Here is a 19,876-nt window from a genome sequence, read left to right as displayed (position 1 = left end):
TATTTAAAGAAAAAAATCCTGGCTGATCAATGCCATAAAGTCTTCAATTATTATTACATATTTTAGGCCAGAAGATAATTTCTTATAATTTCTAACAATTCTATAAAATACTGCAAATTACTTCAACTTGACAGCTGCCAAGCTGCAAGCCAAGTGAGCTTTCTTCTTTTTGCACAAATAAGGCAAACAAGAATGTTAAACCAGTAGTGGTTAAAGTTGTGTACATTTGCTTTAGCTTGGCCAGTCTTTTTGCTTCAGAAGACGTGTAAGGACTGTTTTAGGCCATGGGTTATGATGCACATCCAGCATAATTACTCCAAACATCTTGAGGAATCACTTGCTGTGCTGTTTTCAAAATGGGAAAGGCATTTCATTCTCTCTATTTTATGTATTACTTGATGGAAACACATTTAATTTTCTCTATTTTATGTACTACTGGTGTGAAACACTTCAGGTTTCCAGCAGGATGGCCAAGTAATTTCAATAAATGGTAACTGCAAGAAGTGGATCTTTTAATGGATTTTCATGAACAAAAAGGCATAGATTTGCAAAAGAAAGTCCCTTTCTTGAAAGTACCAATGTTCCAAAGTTAAAAGAAGATTTACTAGTGGAAAAATAAACTAAAGTACAAAAATAGAAGGAAAAAAATGCATATTGTAAATTAGTCTTCATAACCATGACATGTTTCATCCTGGGAAGAATGTGATGGTCAACTTTTACTTCATAATTGCAAGGAATTTTAAATTTCTTGCTGGTATTAATGCATTTGGAGGCAGATTTTTGATTGGTACACCAACAAATACTGAAGTCTTGTTGTAACAGAGATTGGAGCGATGATAGCCCTTGTGGTACCAGACACAGTATACAATTTTTATTTGGTGATAATTTTTTTCCAGTCAGCAGTGGCAGTCAAAAGTAATGTTATGGCTGTTGATCAGTAGCAGTGTTTTTTTGAGGGTAAATATATATTCAGTCAGTAGTCACATTTTCTCAGATAACCTAAACCTGCCAGATTACAGCATCATTGCATGAACCTGCTATAAATAATGCACATGCCAGCTCTGCCAATGTATTAGCATTTACATAGAATCAAATACGATCTTCTATCAGAAAAACTGGAAAATGCCTGATTTAACAGAGACAAAACTTTGTCAAAGCATTCTTGATGACATTCAAGCAAATAAAACCAACTAATGAGCAACAGAAGAATGGAAAGAGAGTTAAAACTGAGGGTCAAGCAGGAGATCCTTCTCCAGTTCAACATTTTGAGTGATTTTTCAAAGCAGGCAGGAATGACAAACAAATGGGATTTTGTGGAGCACTAACCACACTCCCCAGTAGTTCACTGTAAACTGTTAAATCTCTAAGTTTAGAAAGTCAATTTAAATAAATAATTTTATGCAGTAAAGATTTCCTGTGACACTAACACATGCTCTTTATCTTATGAACAGGTCTATCTAATGAAGTAGGTTTGGGACTGGAGTTCAAGCTTACTGAAGGTGAAGAGAACATGTCCATTCTAATAGAATTCAAATTAATTTTGAATAAAGATATCTTGACACTGAGATGTACTAAAATAGATGAGTTTACTTACGTGCACAGGATAGACTGGTCTTCTCTATCTGTGAATAAAGAAAAAGAATCCATTAATTAGGGAAAACGGTTTGTCTGACAGAAGCACTTATATTTATAAGGATTTACACTGAACAGCCTAGATGTTTTGAAATCTGGCTGACCATGATTAGTCAAAAAATATTGGGTTCAGATCTTATTTAATTTGCCCTTGAATTTAAATAACCATCTCTAATGGAAATATTTTGTACAATAAATGAACAAAAGGTTAAGAGGTCAAAAATATTTTTTGTAAATTCCATTAGAGATGAACCGTAATGAGGACAGCAAGAAATCAGGCTCTCTGTAAGAAGATTATAACAAAATTTCAAACCTGAAACTCAAGTTTTTACTATGCTTATGAACTGTGGCCAGCAGCCCACTTGAAACAAAGTCTGGACAGATAAAGGCATGAACAACTAAAATGTTTTAAACTGGTCATGCAAAGCTTTGACTTTTGAAAGCAAAGCAGTTTAAATACCTGAATAATTTAGCTTGTATTTCATTTCAGAGTGAGAGACAACTTTTATCAAGAGAACAAGTAATTTCTTTGAAAGATCTTCCAAAGAGTAAGATAAAACAAGATACTTTAAATTATACAAGACCATGTCAACAAATATATAAGTATTCTTCATGTTTTTTACTATGAACAGACCATTAAATACATTTGGGATCAAGATTTACAAAAAGGAGGACCAAAGTTTCCATTTCTGCTTGGTGAGGCATGTGAGAGGTTTCAGCACACCAGTGTCCAGAGTTCTGTAATGCTGCAGGAAGGGTTAGGATTGCATCCCATCTCCATGACCTGTTCTTGGAGCAATCCTCCCTGCTTATTAATTTAGAGTCAGAGTTTTTCTCTACCTTCAGAACTTTTATACAGATTTTTCTGCCAAAAGGCATGATGAGCATGTTTGCTGTGATCCATTCTAAAGTACAACTGTTTCCTTCACTTGTCAAACACCAGGGCAAGTTTTCCAGAGAGGTGTGACATTTCCAGCCCTGGAACTACTTGGAAGCAGAATTAAACAAGGCCTTGAGCAACCAGCACCAGCCCTGAAGTCTGCCCTTCTTTGACTGAGACTGTCAGTTTGCCTTTGCAAAGTGTAAAAAAAATCTTCTGATTTAGGAAAATAATTCTCAGGCAGGTCAAATACATTTTTGAAAAGTGTGCATAGTTTACACATCTGAGACTTGAGGCAGGTAAGTAGGCAGAATCCAGTGCTCCTGTATGGTTTGGCATTATTTATCCAAAGCAGAGCCAGCACCAACCTTTGCTCACAGGTTCAGACATGAGCTCCTTTTGCTCAGTGTGTGGGTTGACTTGCAGGGATACCTGTCTTGCAGGAATACCTATTGCTGACCCTGTATATCATAAATATCATGAGATAGTTTAAACCTATTTAAACCAATTTATTAAGCTCTGAAGTTGTAACTGTTGTGTCTGGCTCACAGCCAATCTAAGAAAAGCATTAGAGGATTCTGCAATGGCTTGGATTGATACTAAACAACTGTTTTACTCCCAGTTCCTCAATAGCTATAATATTAACTGCTTTATTGATGACCACACAACAAATGGTGCCACTTAACTGTTTTGTTTGGTAAATTGGTACAAAATTACTCATTCCTCATTTTTATTGGAGGTATTTGTCAGCAATCAGCACTGCAGGACTCTTCCACACAAACATTTGGGAGGAGAGGAGCAGTGAGCCATATTTATTTTTCACTGCAGGGTATCAGCTAGGCTTTCTTTTAAGCTAAAAAAGTGAGAGCATGGAAGAGCTTTTGCTGAAAATCCATTGTTGTGTAAATAGAAACCATGGGCATATATCGATATTGCATCACTAACCCATAAATACCATAAAGAAAATAAAAGTGACTCTTGATACTGAGTTGCCAGTGGAATTTCTGAGCTCAGGGAACATTAGAAAAAACTAGTCTCCAAGCCAAGTATTTTCTCACTACTCTTTGCTGCCCATTGCTGCCCTTCTTTTGCTCCTCAGTAGGGGAAGGCTCCCAAAGGTGTCTCACAGACTGGTCCACCAGTTTGTGTGAGTGCCTGTGCAGGGGCAGCCTGGGGATGTGGAAGAGCATAGGAAAGATTAGGAAGGTCAGAAGTTGCACCAAATGTCCTCAGGGATAAATTAATAATGGGAGAAACCACATGCTGGCAAACTGTGCTGTGCACACTCACAGAGGGGGAATTCCAGATGTTATTCTGTCTCCTGCATCAGTTCTAATTGCAACTCTAAGGATGAAAAGTATCAGGAAGCCCAGTCCTATTCTGTTATGACCTGAGCTGCACATACTTTCAAAGTCTCTCCAATTTGATTAATCCTATTTCTGTTCTGGAATGTTTCATTCTGAATAGAAAAGACTGTGCCCTCTTTTGTGAGTCTGCAACTTTACGTGGTTGGATCTGTCACAACAGATATAGTTGTATAAATAAAACTCCTTAAATAAAATTCCTGGGGCTTAAAAAGCAACAAAATAGGTATTCTAGATTCTAATATCTTTTTGGCTAATGCCTTTTAAGAAAATTTGACCCTACCTGGAAGAGTATCATCTACCTCCTGTGTGTCAATATTAGATGTTTAAACATTGTTTTAAAATTTTGTCCTCAATTTTTAATAGAGACATACACTTACATTATAAACCTCATGAGCTTTCCTAAACATGCAGCAGAGTCAGTTTGTCTCTGGAATTTGCCTACTTTTTTCACCAAACACCTCCAGTTTGCCTGTAAGAATTTTTGCCCCTCTGTTCTTGATAGACCAGTTAGTTCTGCTTAATCACAAACAAAATCAGATGGTTTATCACAATGAAACAACAAGTTGGCAGCTTTACCATAAAAGGAAAAAATGAAACCATGTTCCCCCACTCAGTTACTGCTTCTTTACATTTGTTAATAACTGCACTGCCTAAAGGGGACATTTCTGTACAGTCCTGCTGAGGACACAGTAAACAGATGGCTTCTCACAGCAGCCTCCTTTTCTAAGACCTTGGGAACTGTGTTTCCCTCCCATACCTTCAAGTAACTGCCAGGTTGTTTGTTTTTCCATTTTTAACTCAAGCTTGCATAAACGTTGCTCCACAGAAAATAATCTCCTTGAATTGCAGAAAGCTGTAATATATCTTCTCCACGATGATTTACTGCCAGAAAACCTAATAAAGGCCTAACCAACTACACAAAAATTCTGTTGCTACTTCTACATAACATGACTTTTCACATTTGTATTGTCTACTACTTATTTTTTGTTTCTGCACAGAAGATGACAGAAGGCAGCAGAATTACTCCTCCTTACTGAGCAGTGTCCCAGCTTCACCATCACTGGAAGCTGGCAGTGCTGCAGAAGGGCCATCCAGCCACCTCCAGCTCCTCTTCCTGGCCTGCACTGCCTCTTCCTCGCTGCTGTGACCAGCATTCACAGACCACACTGTGCCCAGGATGGGGGACCCACTTCAGCACAGAAAAACCCAGGGATGGCTTTCACCTGGGGCAGTTTTTCATCATGAAGAATCCTGCTGGCAGTGCAGGAGTTGGGACGGGGATCAAGCCCTCTGTGTGGTGCTGGTTTATCCCAAACACAGGAGAGAGCAGAGGGTGCAGGACCAGGGGGAAATGTTTTATGATTGCAGTCTCCAAGTGTAGCAGTCAGTAATCATTTATAGCTAGTCTGCAAACACAGCCAGGAGGGCCCAGTTTGGTGTGGTAACTCCTGGGAACACACACACAAATGCTCTTGTAGAATTGTCAGGTTTTGAGATTAAAGAAAATTAAAGTTTATTCTCATTCTGGCTGGAAATGAGCATCCACGGCTGTGCCTGGGCAATGATCAAACTGCATTAGTGACATGGTAATCAGCAGATTCAACAAGACACCCAGCACTCCTGGCTGAACATGAGGCAGCATGACTGTGATTTGCAAAAGGGTTTTAGGTGCTCAGAACCACTTGAAACAAGTGGAAATTTTATCTTTGCCTAGCCAACATCTTTGATAATTCCTGTGTCCTGTGAGATGTCAGCTTTTCTGCATATTTGGAAGAAAGTCTGATTATCTGATTGCTGATAGCTGAGGCTAAGTGTTTTTATCAGAAGAGCTTTGATGGGAGTTAAACTTCGTCCCTAATGAATACATTAACCAAGTAAGTCTCTGAAGCAGAGGAGGAATGCAGTGTGCACAGCTCATGTTTTCTGCTGGATGTTTGTGCCAACACAGGGCAGGGTGACAATGCAGAGGGCTGTGACTCCCAGCTGATGAACCTGCAGCATGACCAGGGATCTGCAGACACAGAGGCTTGGTTCACCAAGAGATAAAGGATCCCTGAGACATCTGAACATCTGATTGCTCTGGGCTGGGCGACCCTGGTCATGAAATACCAGAATATAGTTCCTCAGTCTCATGAATCTATGACATATTTTACTTTGGCAAGCAGAAACTATGCAAGTCTCCAGATAAGGAGCAGTACTGACTTTTCACAGGGAAAACATTTAGTGTTCTGATCCATGTTTATGAGTAAGAACTCTTGTTTATATTCCATTTGGAAATATGCTCACAACCCCCTGAAGCTCTCTGTGCCTATACGTGCAGCGTGCTCACTCAGAACAGTGCTGACACCCACTTTCACCACTCCAACGTGAATAAAATTTTGGCTGAATAACCAGAGTTATTTTGAGGGCTGGTTTAGTTTCATGCACAAAACTCGAGTAGGTTTTTACAAACAAAAGCACAGCTTTAAAAGCAGCTGGGCCCTCTTCAGAGATGGAGAGACTCCAAGATGACATGTGCAAGTAAAACGTGGGTGTCCTGGGCTTGTGCTGGGAGCTCTGGTGGTTCCACCTGCCGGCTGCCGTGCCAGCTGTGCGTGGTTGGGGCGGGAAGCAGTGAAAGAGCATCCTCTTCAAGGTTCAGCTGATCACCTGCTCCCTCCTTGTTCCTTTCTATTTGTTCTCCCCCTCCTCTCTTGCTGCCAGGAAGAATTGCAGTGGGGGCACATGAATTAACACCCCATGGGCTAGTAGGGCCAGGAAATTATTCTGAGCCCCCAAAAAAGTGAATTAATAACAGCTGCACTCTTGCTGCCTCCTCCCTCCAGCAGCCTCCAGGGAGGCCCAGCTGAACCCATGCTGTTCTAAATGCAGCTAATGGCCACAGTGAGGGCAAACCAGCTCCAGTGGCTTCCCACTGCTCAGGAGAATGTGCTGGGAGGGACTGGAGACAGTCAGAGAGAGAGGAAGTGGGAGATACCCCTGTACTCCTTGGACCAGGCTCATCTGTGCCAAGATTAGTTTCACTTTAAGCAGAAAACTCATGTATTGTCAGTACAAGACAATTCTGTTTCAGTATAGGCTGCAGTCATACTTTTTTTTCCTTTCCTACAGATAGCTTATATCCCTTTTCTATTTTTTTCCCCAGCCTCATTTCTAGAGACAAGTACAGCACCTTGCACAACTGCTAATAGTCTGCAGGAGCCAGAAGCTTCTTCCAGCTCTCCCCTCAAGGCTTGCTCCTTAAATAAAGGATCAGAGGGAGGACTGGCTTCAGGGCCTGCTCAGAGCCCTGGACAGTGCTGGATGCAGAGCACAGGGTTCAGGAAGGAAGCTGGACCACAGACATGTGACTGTGGCTTAGAGGGGTGACCTTCTGCCAAATAAGTTTTTTATAACCATATCACAAAGTGTGTAGGAAATTCTGTTTTCAGGATATTTTTGTTGATTTATTGGTCCTGCTCTGCTGCACTGTAGCTCTGCCTTCTGGGATCCACTTAAATAAAAGGATTGAAGTAGCTCCAGGAAAGAAATGTCATACAAGCCATAGGAAGGAAAAAAGTCCTAATCCTGGGAAGCCCTAAACTTTAGGGTCAAGCCTATGAATCTTGCTGAGCCATGGTTGTCAGCCAGAATTTCTGTAGGGTACATATGAGGGTACATAAAGTTCAAAATATTTTGTAGAGCTCCTGGTTTCTTGTAGCACCCATGGTTGATGTGAGATGGTACCTAGTCATGCCCTATAGTCTGGAGGTGTTGCAACCTCCTATATCCATAACTTTAGCTTTTTCATCCCTAAATGATAGTTTTTTTCTTAGAACAAAATCCCTTCAGTCTGTCAGAAGTGACTGCAGGAGAAGGAGAGCTCTGTGAATTTTGGGAGTTTGTTTGCACCCTTTGGGGCCTGACTGCTTTCCCACTGCCCATTGCCATCCTTGATGGGAATCAGCACATCTCAACTCAGGGTTCAAGACATCAGGCTGTAGGGAAAGCAGCCCCAAAACACTGTTTGAATCTGCTTTGCTGGGGGGAGAGGGCAGCAATGCTGACAGATCCAGCAGCGCTCACAGCTAACTTTGGAATAGTCTCCACTAGCGGAGAGGGAGCATTTTCCATGCCCGTATTTGCCAAAACTATTTGCTTGACTTTGAAACCTTCCCACATGCCTCAACACAGATGGGTGAAAGGATTGTTTTTCCTTTTTGAGTCACAGCGTTTGTGGACTGCTGTTCCTGCCAAAGAATTCCTCTGAAACTTCTGGAAAGGCAGCGCTGCCCTCTGTGAGAGCTCCTTCCCAGCTGGGTGCTCGCAGGAGCCCACGTGGAGCTCCTGGGTGTCTGTGGCTCCTCCAGGGCAGGGCTTGCAGGGCTGTCCTACCTTGCAGCATGCTCCTGTAGGCCGTGTCGGCGATGGCGTAGATGTGCGGTGGCATCTCGTGCCTCTTCTTGCCCTTGTACATGTCAATGATCTTCTCGGAGTAGATGGGCAGCTGCTTGTAGGGGTTGATCACAACGCAGAAGAGACCCGAGTAAGTCTGCAAGGGAATTCAAATAAAAGCTGGGCTTAACATCACGTGCCATGTCCAGGCTGGGAAGCACAGGCATGGGCTGCAGGGAACCCATGGGATTTTAGCAGCGGCGCTCCTTTGTGTTCTGCCCAGGGTACCAAAGGAAGGAGATTTTCCGAATGTATGTGCATGGGGGGGTTCTAAGTGCACAAATCATTATTGCTAATAAGTGAGCTGCTGGAAAGTAGATGAATTTAACAATCTGTAGAAACAACGTGACTTGATGTTAGAGCTCCTTAACTTCAGTTATTTTCAGTGCATAATCCATACCCTTATCACACATAAGGGTATGGTGATAACTGTAATAATTAATATTTATATGTGTATTTTCTTATCAGAATATGATATAAATATCTGCTCAGGTAGGCATCAAATTTTGTAAACTGAAATCCTAGGTAAGAAGCTTGGATTGGTGTTTGAAGGTTTTTTTTTAAAAAAGCTTCTATAAACACCATGTAACACTGATGATTGATGAGAGTCCTTTAATAAAATTGCCCAAGTTCCAAATAGATGCCTTGAGATACTAACCATATCTTCACTGCATGACTATTTCTGCAGCAAACTTAAGAAAAAATGTGGTTTGTTTAGAATTTAATGGAGGCATTAATATAAAAATATATACATAAATGAACAAGAATATTGGCTGCCAGCTGATAGATGTTCATCCATTCTGTCTTGGTTATTTACTTATTTATTTTAAAATTTCCTTTCTTTTGAAACATTCCAGCTATTGACCTGGACCAGAAATAATACCATATGATACTAGATGAAGAGCCACATTTCACAAACAATTGTTAAAGTAAGAAATTTGCAAGGGTATTTAATTTAATTTTAAAAAAATATACCTCAAAAAAAAAAAAAAAAAAAAAAACAAAACAAAGAAACACCAAACAACAACAAACCAACAAACACCCAAGTTATGAGAACATAATTCTCATATTAGGAGAGAGTATCTCATATTAGGCAGGAGTATTGGGATATTTAAACTGGCCTATGGAAAAAAAAAAGAAATAATGGAACTGTGTTCTTTCTGATACAGGCAGAAGCAGTTTGGTTTTTTTAAAAATATTATTTATTTGATTTGGTTGCCGTGTGAGGAGAGCCCTGTGGGTGCCACCCTGAGCCCCGGGGCTGTGTCCCGGCGCGGCTGGAGCCGGGCAGAGGCTCCGGGCCCAGGGATTTCCCTCTCCTGACCATAGTAGGGCACGGCCCGGCCCGGCCCGGCACTGCCGGGCACTTTGTATGGCATCAGGGGCACGCACTGCCGGGCACTTTGTATGGCACCAGGGGCACGGCCCGGCCCGGCACTGCCGGGCACTTTGTATGGCACCAGGGGCACGGCACTGCTGGGCACTTTGTATGGCATCAGGGGCACGGCACTGCCGGGCACTTTGTATGGCATTAGGGACACGGCACTGCCGGGCACTGCCGGGCACTTTGTATGGCATCAGGGGCACGGCACTGCCGGGCACTTTGTATGGCATCAGGGGCACGGCACTGCCGGGCACTTTGTATGGCACCAGGGGCACGGCCCGGCCCGGCCCGGCCCCAAGCCCGGCGGCTCTGGGCAATCCCGGCCGAGCCCCTCGCTGGGCAGGAATTGCCGGGCTGCAGGAATTGCCGGGCTGCAGGAATTGCCGGGCTGCATTTTCACTGCCACGTCAGGATGCTGCCCCTGTCAGAGTAAGTGCTGGTGTTGCCACGGTAACACACTTGAAAAGTGACAGGTTTGGCCTAGAATGGCCACCGAGGCCCTTACGGGAAGGACAGCAAGAGGTTTTTCAATAGTATAAATAGATTTACTGTACACACTCAACTAATCATTCTCACCCACATAAAAAATTAGAGGAGGAAATTAAGGAAATCATTGAGGCCTCCCTTCCCTGAGATTTCCAGGCATTCCTGACTCACATGCAGGGCTCTTTGCACACCCAGGCAGCACACAGTAGCACAGCTTTAAAGAGCTCATTCTGAGGCACCAGAAACAGGCTGTTAAGGCAGAGCAAAAGCTGGAGCTAATGAAGTTCAGGAATCCTCATTTCTAACTGGATTGTGGCTGATAAGATCTGCCACCTCAGGAAATTTAATGAAGCCCTGTTATTTTGGCTGATTGTAGCTCTAGGTGCCTGCTTTGCAAGGATTTGGGGAGCTAGATTAATTAATATAGATGATGTTTTGACACGGCCAGGTGTGTGATGGAAAGTGGGGGCACTGAAGTTTCTGTACCTTAAATCCTTCTCCCTGGGACACAGCCTGTCTAGTGGGGCTGAATCTCTCCCCAGAGGGTCTGGAGGAGAACATAATTTGAAATATTTTAGGGATACTCCCATGGGTGGGCTGAGATTGGATATCACTCAGATTGCTACTGCTGGGTATTTACAAGTGACTGGCACAAATACACATCTGCAGTGTAAATATCTAGGTTTGGGCAGAAGAGTCCAACTCAGTTCCAACATGCATATTTAGCTTTATGTCCCAAAGGCAGCATTTTCACTGTTAAGTGGATACTGAACAAGTAGTGCCTATGAATACCACAAGGAACTTGATTCTACTCTCAAATCCACTGAAGCTGTGTTTTTCATGCCTGTATAACAATTTTAGGTGTAATTTGTGTGTGGATAAAGCAGATACTTTTTGTTCTGAGTAATGTGAAACATGTTTCTTCTTGCCCTTCTATCTTAATTATCTGTGATGAAGCAAAAGGCCAGGGTGTTTTTCTAGTGTACAGTCACCCTGTGAATTTCTGCACTGAATCTTTTTATTTAATAATATTTAATATAAATGCAAGGGGGAGATGATTTCTTTTTCCAGCTGGATTGATTAATTTTCTTCAGCAGATTTGGGAATCCCCATTGCGTCAGTGATGCTCTGGAAATAAAAATGCTGAGGCCATGTTTTCTTTGAATATATGGGACTCCAAGGGATGCAGATTGGGCAACACACGTCAAAGCCAGGAGATGGTGGTTTACAGTTAGTTTTGCAAGTGGGTGAGACTCAAATTCTCTTTAGAGGCCCCCTCTGTTTTTAAAAAGGTATGGCAGCATCTACTAGGACAGCACTGTGTAAAGCTGGGCAGTTTCAAGCAGGTTTTGCATACTGAAAATACAAATAACTTGTTGCACTGCACATCAAATTAATTTTTACCATCTTAAAATTTAGTCTCTTGAGAATGAAAGCTTAATTTCAGATACACTTCCATTTTTGCCTCCATGAATAACTCTTTGATTTCTAATTGCATTATCCACTCTTGGAAATTAATTTCCTCTTTCTGTAGAAAGTGAAAAGTCCATAAAGTAAACATAAGGGAAACTCTGCAACAGCTATGCAGAGTGTTGCTGGAATAACAACAAAGAAATACCCAGTCCCCTATTTTATGCCACTAACATTCTACTAATTATTTTAATTCTTGCAACAATGCAGAATACTTTCAGAAAAAGTTTATTTTTATCATTAAGGCTGCATGTTTTATATAATAGCACAAGGGTCCACATGTTCACCTGCAAATTTAAAATCCAATAAATTCAAATAACAAAAAGATGAGAACTCTTAGCTTCTTTCAGGAACTTGATAATGTACATTTTAGTACATTCCTGAAGGAAAGATACTGAGCTTAGCTCTTTGAAGTTACACATACTAAGTAGTTTTTTTGTTGCAGTCCATATAACTATCATTCTGCTTTATTCCAATTTAGCATTCCTCATATTAATAATGAGACCTTGACTGCTGTTTCTACTTAAGCTCTGTATTTTCTTTCACTCATCATGGTCTGTCATGCAAGTAAAATTTTCATAGATTGAAACTGTAGATAACTTCTGCAGCACAGCAGAGGGATCCTTAATGTATAATCAAAGATAACAGCTAAATTCCTTGGAAAAGTTTTGGGCTTTCTTACTGTGCTGTTTGCTAACTGTTGATGTGGATAGATTACAGGGGTTATCAATATCAAAATATTCTTGTGTTAATGTACTTGTGAGAACTGAAAGACAGAATAATCCTGCCATAACTCATGAACATAGAGAAATTATAATTTGTCCAGACTTGTCTGATCTGTAACTTGATCAACATGAGGGACAAAAAGTTTTCATGGATGTGTGACTTTGCTTCAGTGACACACTGGTACACGTAAGTACTCTTGCCTGAATTCCAGTGGGTTTGTCCCTTTATCCACACATAAGGTTTAGCTCAAGCACCACCAAACCAGAACTTTTCAGCTGCCTTTCAGTGGGAATTTTGCCTGAGTAAAACTGCATGATTTGCCTTTTCTGTATGCTCTTTTTGCAAGTTCCTGGAAAATTGTTTAGATTTACATTGAATTAATTTAAAAGTCCCTATCATTTTTTCCCCCAAACAGCAGGACTCAGATTTTGTTTACCTATCAGAGAGTACTTTCCAAGCCAACAATATTCTTTCAGAATCCATAAATTTTGTGGAAAAAAACTTCATGTGTTTTAATTTAGTTAAGTAAAGAAGCAATTATCAAAGAAGCAGGAGGAGAATCACAGGGAATAAAGTGAATTTAGAACATTTTTGGGTTAGGATGCTGTTGCTGGGGGTTAGTACTTGTGTGGCAGTGTTACACAAGGCCTGTATCCCAGACCGTGGCTGGGATCCACCTCGTTGTCCCTGGGATATGGTCACATGCAATAGGAAATGCTCGGTGTGTGTTTGGGTCTACTCACATAAATTAGACCTGAGAAGTATCTCTCCCTTAGGTTGTGCAGCACTGAAGCTTCATTGAGGCAAGTCAGCTCTGCCATGTCCTCCACTTTGGAGAACTTTGGAGGGTTCATCTTCTGGATGTCATCCTTGCTCAGTGTTACTTTCTTTCCGTTTTCTGCCAGTTCAACTATCACCTCATCCCCTTTCTCTTCCTTGATACTTGCTGCTTCAAATCCATGTTTCTCTGATGGAATCCAAACCAGTTTCTTTGCTGACCAGTCAGCCTGGGCAAGTGGGTTGTTGATGAAGTTTTTGTCCACAAAGAGGAATTTCTCATCATCGCTGAGAGGTTTTTGAGCCATTTTGACTCAGCAGACACCTGTTGAAGAAGCAAAATATTCTGCTTTAAAGGGATAAAGGAAGGCAAATGTGGAGATGTTCCAGACAAAACACAAATCTGCCATGCAGTAGGTCCAAAGCATTATAGGTCCTGTATCATATCTCACATTTCCATGTGAATTGCTTAGTGCCTGTGCAATGAGACAGTCAGAACTGCACCAGGGCCACCAGCTGAACACCTTCCTGCAGCCTCTGCTCTTGCCCATCATAAAGTTAATTGAATTCAGACAAACACAAAATTTCCCATCACCCAAATGCTGTTTGGTGCATACTGAAATATCAGTGCAGTAATGAAATAAACAGTAAAAGAATGGTTCAGAGGCTGTGTTCCAACAAGGACAGAAATGAATCTTTCTTGCAAAGGACTATTTCCAATTACTTAATACAATTTCATTTGGAGAAGAATATGATTAAGTAAGACAAGGCCAACAGAAAAAGCAGAAAAAATGTTTTTGTCAATACTGCTGGTGAAGGAGATGTAATTTAGAGTTAGCCCTTCCCCATGGGTCAGACAGTAGGAGCTGATCATTTCTGAAGGGTGAATGTCTATCACATGAGAGAGGGAATAAATGAAACAAGCATGGAATTGCCTCTGCTAAAAGATACTCTGAACCATGATACTCAGACTGGAGGGATGATGCAGCTGTGTCATGCAGTCACACGTGGATAAAGCAGCTGGATGCATCTGCCCCCTAGGTGAGAGCCAGGGGAGAGTTTAGGCTGCTTTGCTTGGTGCTGAGACTGGAGGCAGCTGCTCTCCTGCTCTGGCCATTGAACTCTGGATGTGGCTGCAAGAACAGTGCTGATAGTGCTGGAGCTTTGTAAGTGCTCTGCTCTATCCCATGGGACACAGGTCTAAATGAAGGAAGGAGTACACAGAGGATTTGTGGTTTGCTCCAGGGCAGAAAGAGTGTGCTGGTTGGGAAACCTGCTGTGCAGTGGAGCAGAGAAGAGAGCTGGGGAGGAGCTACCAAGAGCATGGGCCCAAGAAAAACATCACTAGGAGACAGAGGCTGTTTCATTTCCTTATTGAGAATGACTTTAATATTTACAGCATTCAAACAAACATGAATATGGAGGGAGCTTGGAGAATTGACTGCTAAAGATGTCAGCAGTCAACCCATAAGCAGGACAGTATTTGTAACGACCAAGCTCTGTGGTATGTAGCCAAATGGACACACTGTGCTCTGGAGTATCAGAGCTTGCTTTCCAAATATTTGTCCCTGAAGCCTTCCCACAGATTAAGGATTTTTTGCAAGGCCAGACTCTATGAGGGGTCTGAGAAAGAAACATGGATCATGCAGAAGGTGACATAAAGCTTAAAAACAAAACTAGGATTTGTAGAGGTGCCTAAGAAGGTTAGACAATATCGCACTGATATCCAGTTGAAATTAGATGGCCCAGCTCTTTAAACTCCTGTGACAATTGTCTTGCCTTAAAAAAAAAAAAAAAAAAAAAAAAAAAAAAAAAAAAAGCAAAGTGTGCTTGTTCTAGATCCTTGCCTGGAAATCCCAAAGTAGAAAATTTGCCCAGATAATCCATGAAGGTGCAATGTGTGAGGGAGACCCTGTGCACTGCCACTGGCCCCTAAGCAGTGTTCCCCGCTGTCAAGGCTCTGCGAGGGAGCTTCTGTAGGATGTGGCTCTCTGCTTGCTCCCAGGAGATTCTTGGAAGAGAGCAAGAGGAAACTATTTGACCTCTGTGTGGATTAAGGCAGAAAATGCTCTCTGGCTGCCAAGAGGGCTGGTAGAGCTGCACAGTTCCAATAATGGAGATGGTATTCTCTCCTGCTGAGCTCTCCAGCTGGCGGCTGCGGGGGGAAGCTGTGCACAGGGCAGCCATGGAAGATCTGCCCCATCCCAGAGCTGCAGTTCTGGGGCACGGGGCTCAGGGAGCAGCAGGAGCTGCCCTGGCCTCTCCTGCTGCTGTGGCAACAGGCAAGGCACCTTCTCCACCCCGCTGCTCCAGCAGCACGGGAGGAACTGCTGCAGCAGTGGAGATAGGGATTTCAGCCCATCCTGTGGCCAGAAGAGAGCTCGAAGGCCATGTTGAGGCATCAGAATGGTTGGATAGTGCTGCCTGTGGCTAAATGCCAGGTGACAGCACTTTTATATCAATAGGAATTAGGTACTGCTCTCAGAAACACTGAAAGTGAGAGTGAACTGCAGAGCTGAGCTTCATGGAGTGAAATCTTGCTATTCTGAGGTTGCCCACAGAAAATGATGGAAATCAAACTGCCAAATCATCCTGACCACCCACCTGAAAAACCCAACTGTAGCTAAAACTGATGGCCTGTTACAAAACATGTCATAGTGGGACATCACACAGGTTTGTTCTGTTGCCCAAGGACCAAGGAGAAGTTTCTTTCTTTGTTACATGCTAAGTCAAAAACATCTTCCACAGATTCTAGGAAGAAATTCAGAGCTGGTCTGTCTGTATTTGACTATGTTCTCTTACTTCTTCCTGTATGTACATAGTAAGATGCAGAAAGCTTTCAATTCAATCTTTTTCTAAGCAAGAAGGTATATAAGGTGGAATGAACTGCAGAACTTGGAAATACAGGTTCTTATTCCCTAGATCCAAGCACTAGGACTAGTTTGAATATGGTAAGAATAGATCCCCTACAAGAACTAGTGAACAGACAGTCTGAACTGGATCCCAGAACTACTCTGAAACACAATGAGGAGAAAACATGGATGTATGTGAAAAGAACTTTTCATGACTGAACTTCTGAAATCTAAGGATAAAGTTTTAGCAGCTTCTGACTATCACTGCAGTAAAAAAGCAAATGCAGTTATGAAGTGTGGATTAATGGCTATTAATAATTTTATTTATTTAATAATGTGCATTATTCATGTTCACTATAAAGGAAGGTCTTCCGTCTGAATGAAAGGGGTAGAATATAAGCTCCACAAACTCAACTAAATTTTTCCTGGTGAAGACTAATGACCTGCTAATGAGCTGCTGAAGCTTTCTGATTAATAATTGGCACAATATCTTCTGGTTCTTCTCTGATCAAGACTGCACTGCACTGGGCCAGTATGTGATTGATACTGGGGAAATGGGCCAAGGGGAAAGACTCCTTGCAGCCTGCCAAGAACATTCCCTGGGAAGGCAAAATTGCCCCTTTAGCCAGTTCCTGGGTTTCACCCATAGGACTGGCAGACAGAAATGGAGACCCAATCCATGTGCAAGAGGTGGTAGGAGGTTCTCATCCATTTAGCCTAAATCATGTACAAGAGTATACACTTTATACCCAGAGGTGAGTTATCCTGAGAATGGGAGGAGGAAAAGCAATCACAAAAATCCTATTGACATGAAGTTTCTTGCCTTGAAATTGTGCCAAATAACACCTAACCTGATCCATTTGTTGTATTTGTCTAACACACAAACATACATGTATACTTCCACAGCTTATCTTTTGTCTGCTGTCCCACTATGGACATATCTGGCTGATCTTCACTGTCCTTTCCCTTTTCATGTTAATGACCAAAGCTGAATGCTGTCTTTAGTTTATCCTGAGTATATTATTTCAAGGATGAAATATAAATATTCACAGGAAGTGCACTTTAATTAAAAGGTTATTGGCCAAGCAGAATTGCCTCCTGAGTCAGAGTTTGGAGGGAGTGCTTTTCCCCAAAGAAAAAGATAAAGGATACTTCTCCCTTTCTCTACAGGATGTGCATGTCATCATAAAGCCTTATCACATCTGTACAGGGAATAATTATTGCAACAGAAGAGCATATAACCAATTACTAAAAAAAAAAAAAACCAAACCAAGTCCTGCTCTCATGAGTAGTTTCTGATGGAAGAGTGTAGCAGTAACCCGCTCTTGACTCAAACTGCCTATCTTGGGCTACAGTAGTTCTTGACTATGATCTTTCCAGTTTCCTTATCTTTTACTTTTCCAGTACTTAACTGAATCATCCAGATTCAGTTAAGCACTGCTTGGAAAAAAAAGATAATCAAAAGATAATCTAGGGGTGAATCCTAACCTTGTGACCTTCATTTAGGAACTGGAATTCCCCAGCATTGATAGCTTTATCACGAGCACTGCTATCAGTCTCTACTGACCTTTCACCTTTTTTTGGTAATGCATTCTCCATATACTTCAATTAAATCCTCTGTAAGTGCCTCAATTTATAATAAAGTCTTCTCACCTTTGTTAATGGGAGTTACTACATAACTCTGACTAAACACTTGATTCATTTTCTAATTTTCAAAAGAAATTTGCCCTAGTTATTGACAGTGTTATAAACTGTAAAAATAAAAAAAAGAAGGGGGAAAAATCTGGAAAATACCAGCTATTTCAAATTCTTGTAATGTCATTCTATTAACGAAATAAAATTCTTTATATTGGTTATAATTCACAAATAATCCATAATTTAACTGGAATTCACACAAGTTGGAAAGCTGTCTCTAGCTCTTGGCTTCTCCTATAATTAACATACTTAAAAGCCATCAGATTTGCAACTAATAAGTCTCTGTGATTTCCAAAGCATTGGGATCTCTGCATACATCCCCACACTGCCTTTTATGGAGATGTTCTGCTCAATACTCCCCGTTCCACAAAAATGTAATGATAACAAATTCAAAACAAATACCTTTTAGGGACTAGTGTGTCAATTGCAAATGAGATAATAAAATTCATTGTTTACATCCAAGCGAGCACAGCCAGGGCAGAATCGGGCACTGAACTGAAGTGACAATTTGATCAGAGCTTTGCTCTTGGGGGTTCATCAGTTCAGCCCCTGCCTGAGGGGCTTGAGGGATGGGAGGACTTGGGGAGTTCAGCAAGTCAGTCCATCCAGACAATCCTGCTGCAAACTGCCTGCCAGGGCAAAGCTGGGAGTGAAGGGCAAAGTGGGCTTGTCTTTCAACAAGTGTATTTTAGAAAAGGTTTTGTTAATATGGAGGTATTACATAATGACAAGCCTTCTCATTTCTTTTATATGAAAAATATCTCATCATGCTTCTTAATTATGCAGAAATATATGCCTTTCACATAACTATCAACATTTTTATGGGTGTGCATGCACACAAACACACACACACACACACACACACACACACATACAGATGAAAGAAGTCCGTGAACCTCTGGGATAGTGCTGAAGCTGCTTTCTGCACTGCCATCTACTGTCGTTTTAATTTACTTAAGGGATTTTCTTAGAAGTTTGTTGCTTTGCTTTCCATTTTAAAAATAGGCATGTCAGCTTTGAAATTACTGTAGTTCAGTAAACTGTCAAATTAGTTTTGCTTCAAATTTGTTCCCAGCATGTTAAAAACATACATATGTAATGCTGGGGCATTTATGTAAAAGTGATTGCATTCCTTGTAATTTGTAAGCATTTTTTCTTTATAAGAACAAGTTACTGATGAGCTGATTATTTTATTTTGGTCCTTTATTAGGACTGAGATGTTAGGAACGCTTAAAGAAGATCAGCAGCTCAGGCTTTTGATTCCCAAATGCACAAGTGATGGTTACCTGCAGCAGCTGCACCTTGTGGCAGCGTTGCTGCCGGCTCAGAGCACGACTCCTTCTCTGCAGCTGGTGTCTTTCGGGCTCGACCCAGCAATGGCAGTGTTAGCAGTGACCAGAAGCAGGCTAGAACATCTGTGCCCACTTGCAGCATGCAGTCTCCTTGCATTTTAAGCAGAACCCAAGCAGAACACAAAGCAGGATGAATCGCCCGAGCACGTCTGATGTTCCCATCCCCAGGTTAATGCTCTGGATGTCTTTGCAGAGCAGAGTAAGAGTTAACTTGCCAGAGTCCCCATCCCAAAGCGTGTGACAGAGCCCCCAGCCCTGTCCCCAGCAGGGCCCTCGGCCCCTGTGGTACTCACAGGTGTCCAATGGGGGGAGCAGAGTGAGTTGGAGACACAGCCACCAGCCGGGACAGCCCAAGTCCTTGCTGCCTTTGCAGCCTCCCTATATAGAGGAGGAGAATCTTGTCAGTGGGGAGGGGCCCTGGAAACCACGTCCTGCTGGAAAATCCTTTTGGTACCTGGCTTAAAAAACACAGCCCAAGCCAAGGACCTTGTTCCCAGCAGGGCCTAACCCTGGGCTGTGGCCCCTGCCCCGAGCCACTTTTTAGGGGAGCAATCTGGTTCTGGCTTTCAAGAAAAGATGTATGAAGGGGGTGCCCCTAAATCACAAGTTCAGGGTTTCACCATTTTCCCCTGCTGTTTGACAAAGCAAATGGACCTTTAACTCCTTCCTGCCTTAGCAGTTTCTGCCCCCCATGACCCTGTGCCTAGAAGGGCAAAGGACAGGTCACGGGCCTGTGTGGCACAGGATGTTTCCTACCCACTGTCAGTGCATTTTATTGGAGCTAAGTCCCCAAGTTCAGCAGTTGCTTGGGCAAAGAGGGT

At 42.1% G+C, this 19,876-nt stretch overlaps 1 protein-coding gene across 3 annotated transcripts in view; it reads right to left on the bottom strand.

Annotated features, from left to right (window-relative positions):
• MYH11 (myosin heavy chain 11) overlaps positions 1-19,485 on the bottom strand; it is a 54,789-nt gene extending 35,304 nt beyond the window's left edge. For all 3 annotated transcript variants that reach the window (XM_021539823.3, XM_021539821.3, XM_021539822.3), the window contains exons 1-4: positions 19,349-19,485; positions 13,123-13,481; positions 8,254-8,410; positions 1,595-1,622 (exon numbers count right to left, since the gene is read on the bottom strand). In XM_021539823.3, the coding sequence (XP_021395498.1) occupies positions 1,595-1,622; positions 8,254-8,410; positions 13,123-13,464 (527 nt within the window). In that variant the 5' untranslated portion in view covers positions 13,465-13,481; positions 19,349-19,485. The remainder of the gene's footprint in view (positions 1-1,594; positions 1,623-8,253; positions 8,411-13,122; positions 13,482-19,348) is intronic.
• Between the last annotated feature and the right edge of the window lie 391 nt (positions 19,486-19,876).

The sequence above is a fragment of the Lonchura striata genome, chromosome 14 (assembly GCF_050655825.1).
Source record: "Lonchura striata isolate lonStrDom1 chromosome 14, ASM5065582v1, whole genome shotgun sequence".
NCBI lineage: Eukaryota > Metazoa > Chordata > Aves > Passeriformes > Estrildidae > Lonchura > Lonchura striata.
This window is presented reverse-complemented; position numbering and strand designations above follow the sequence as displayed.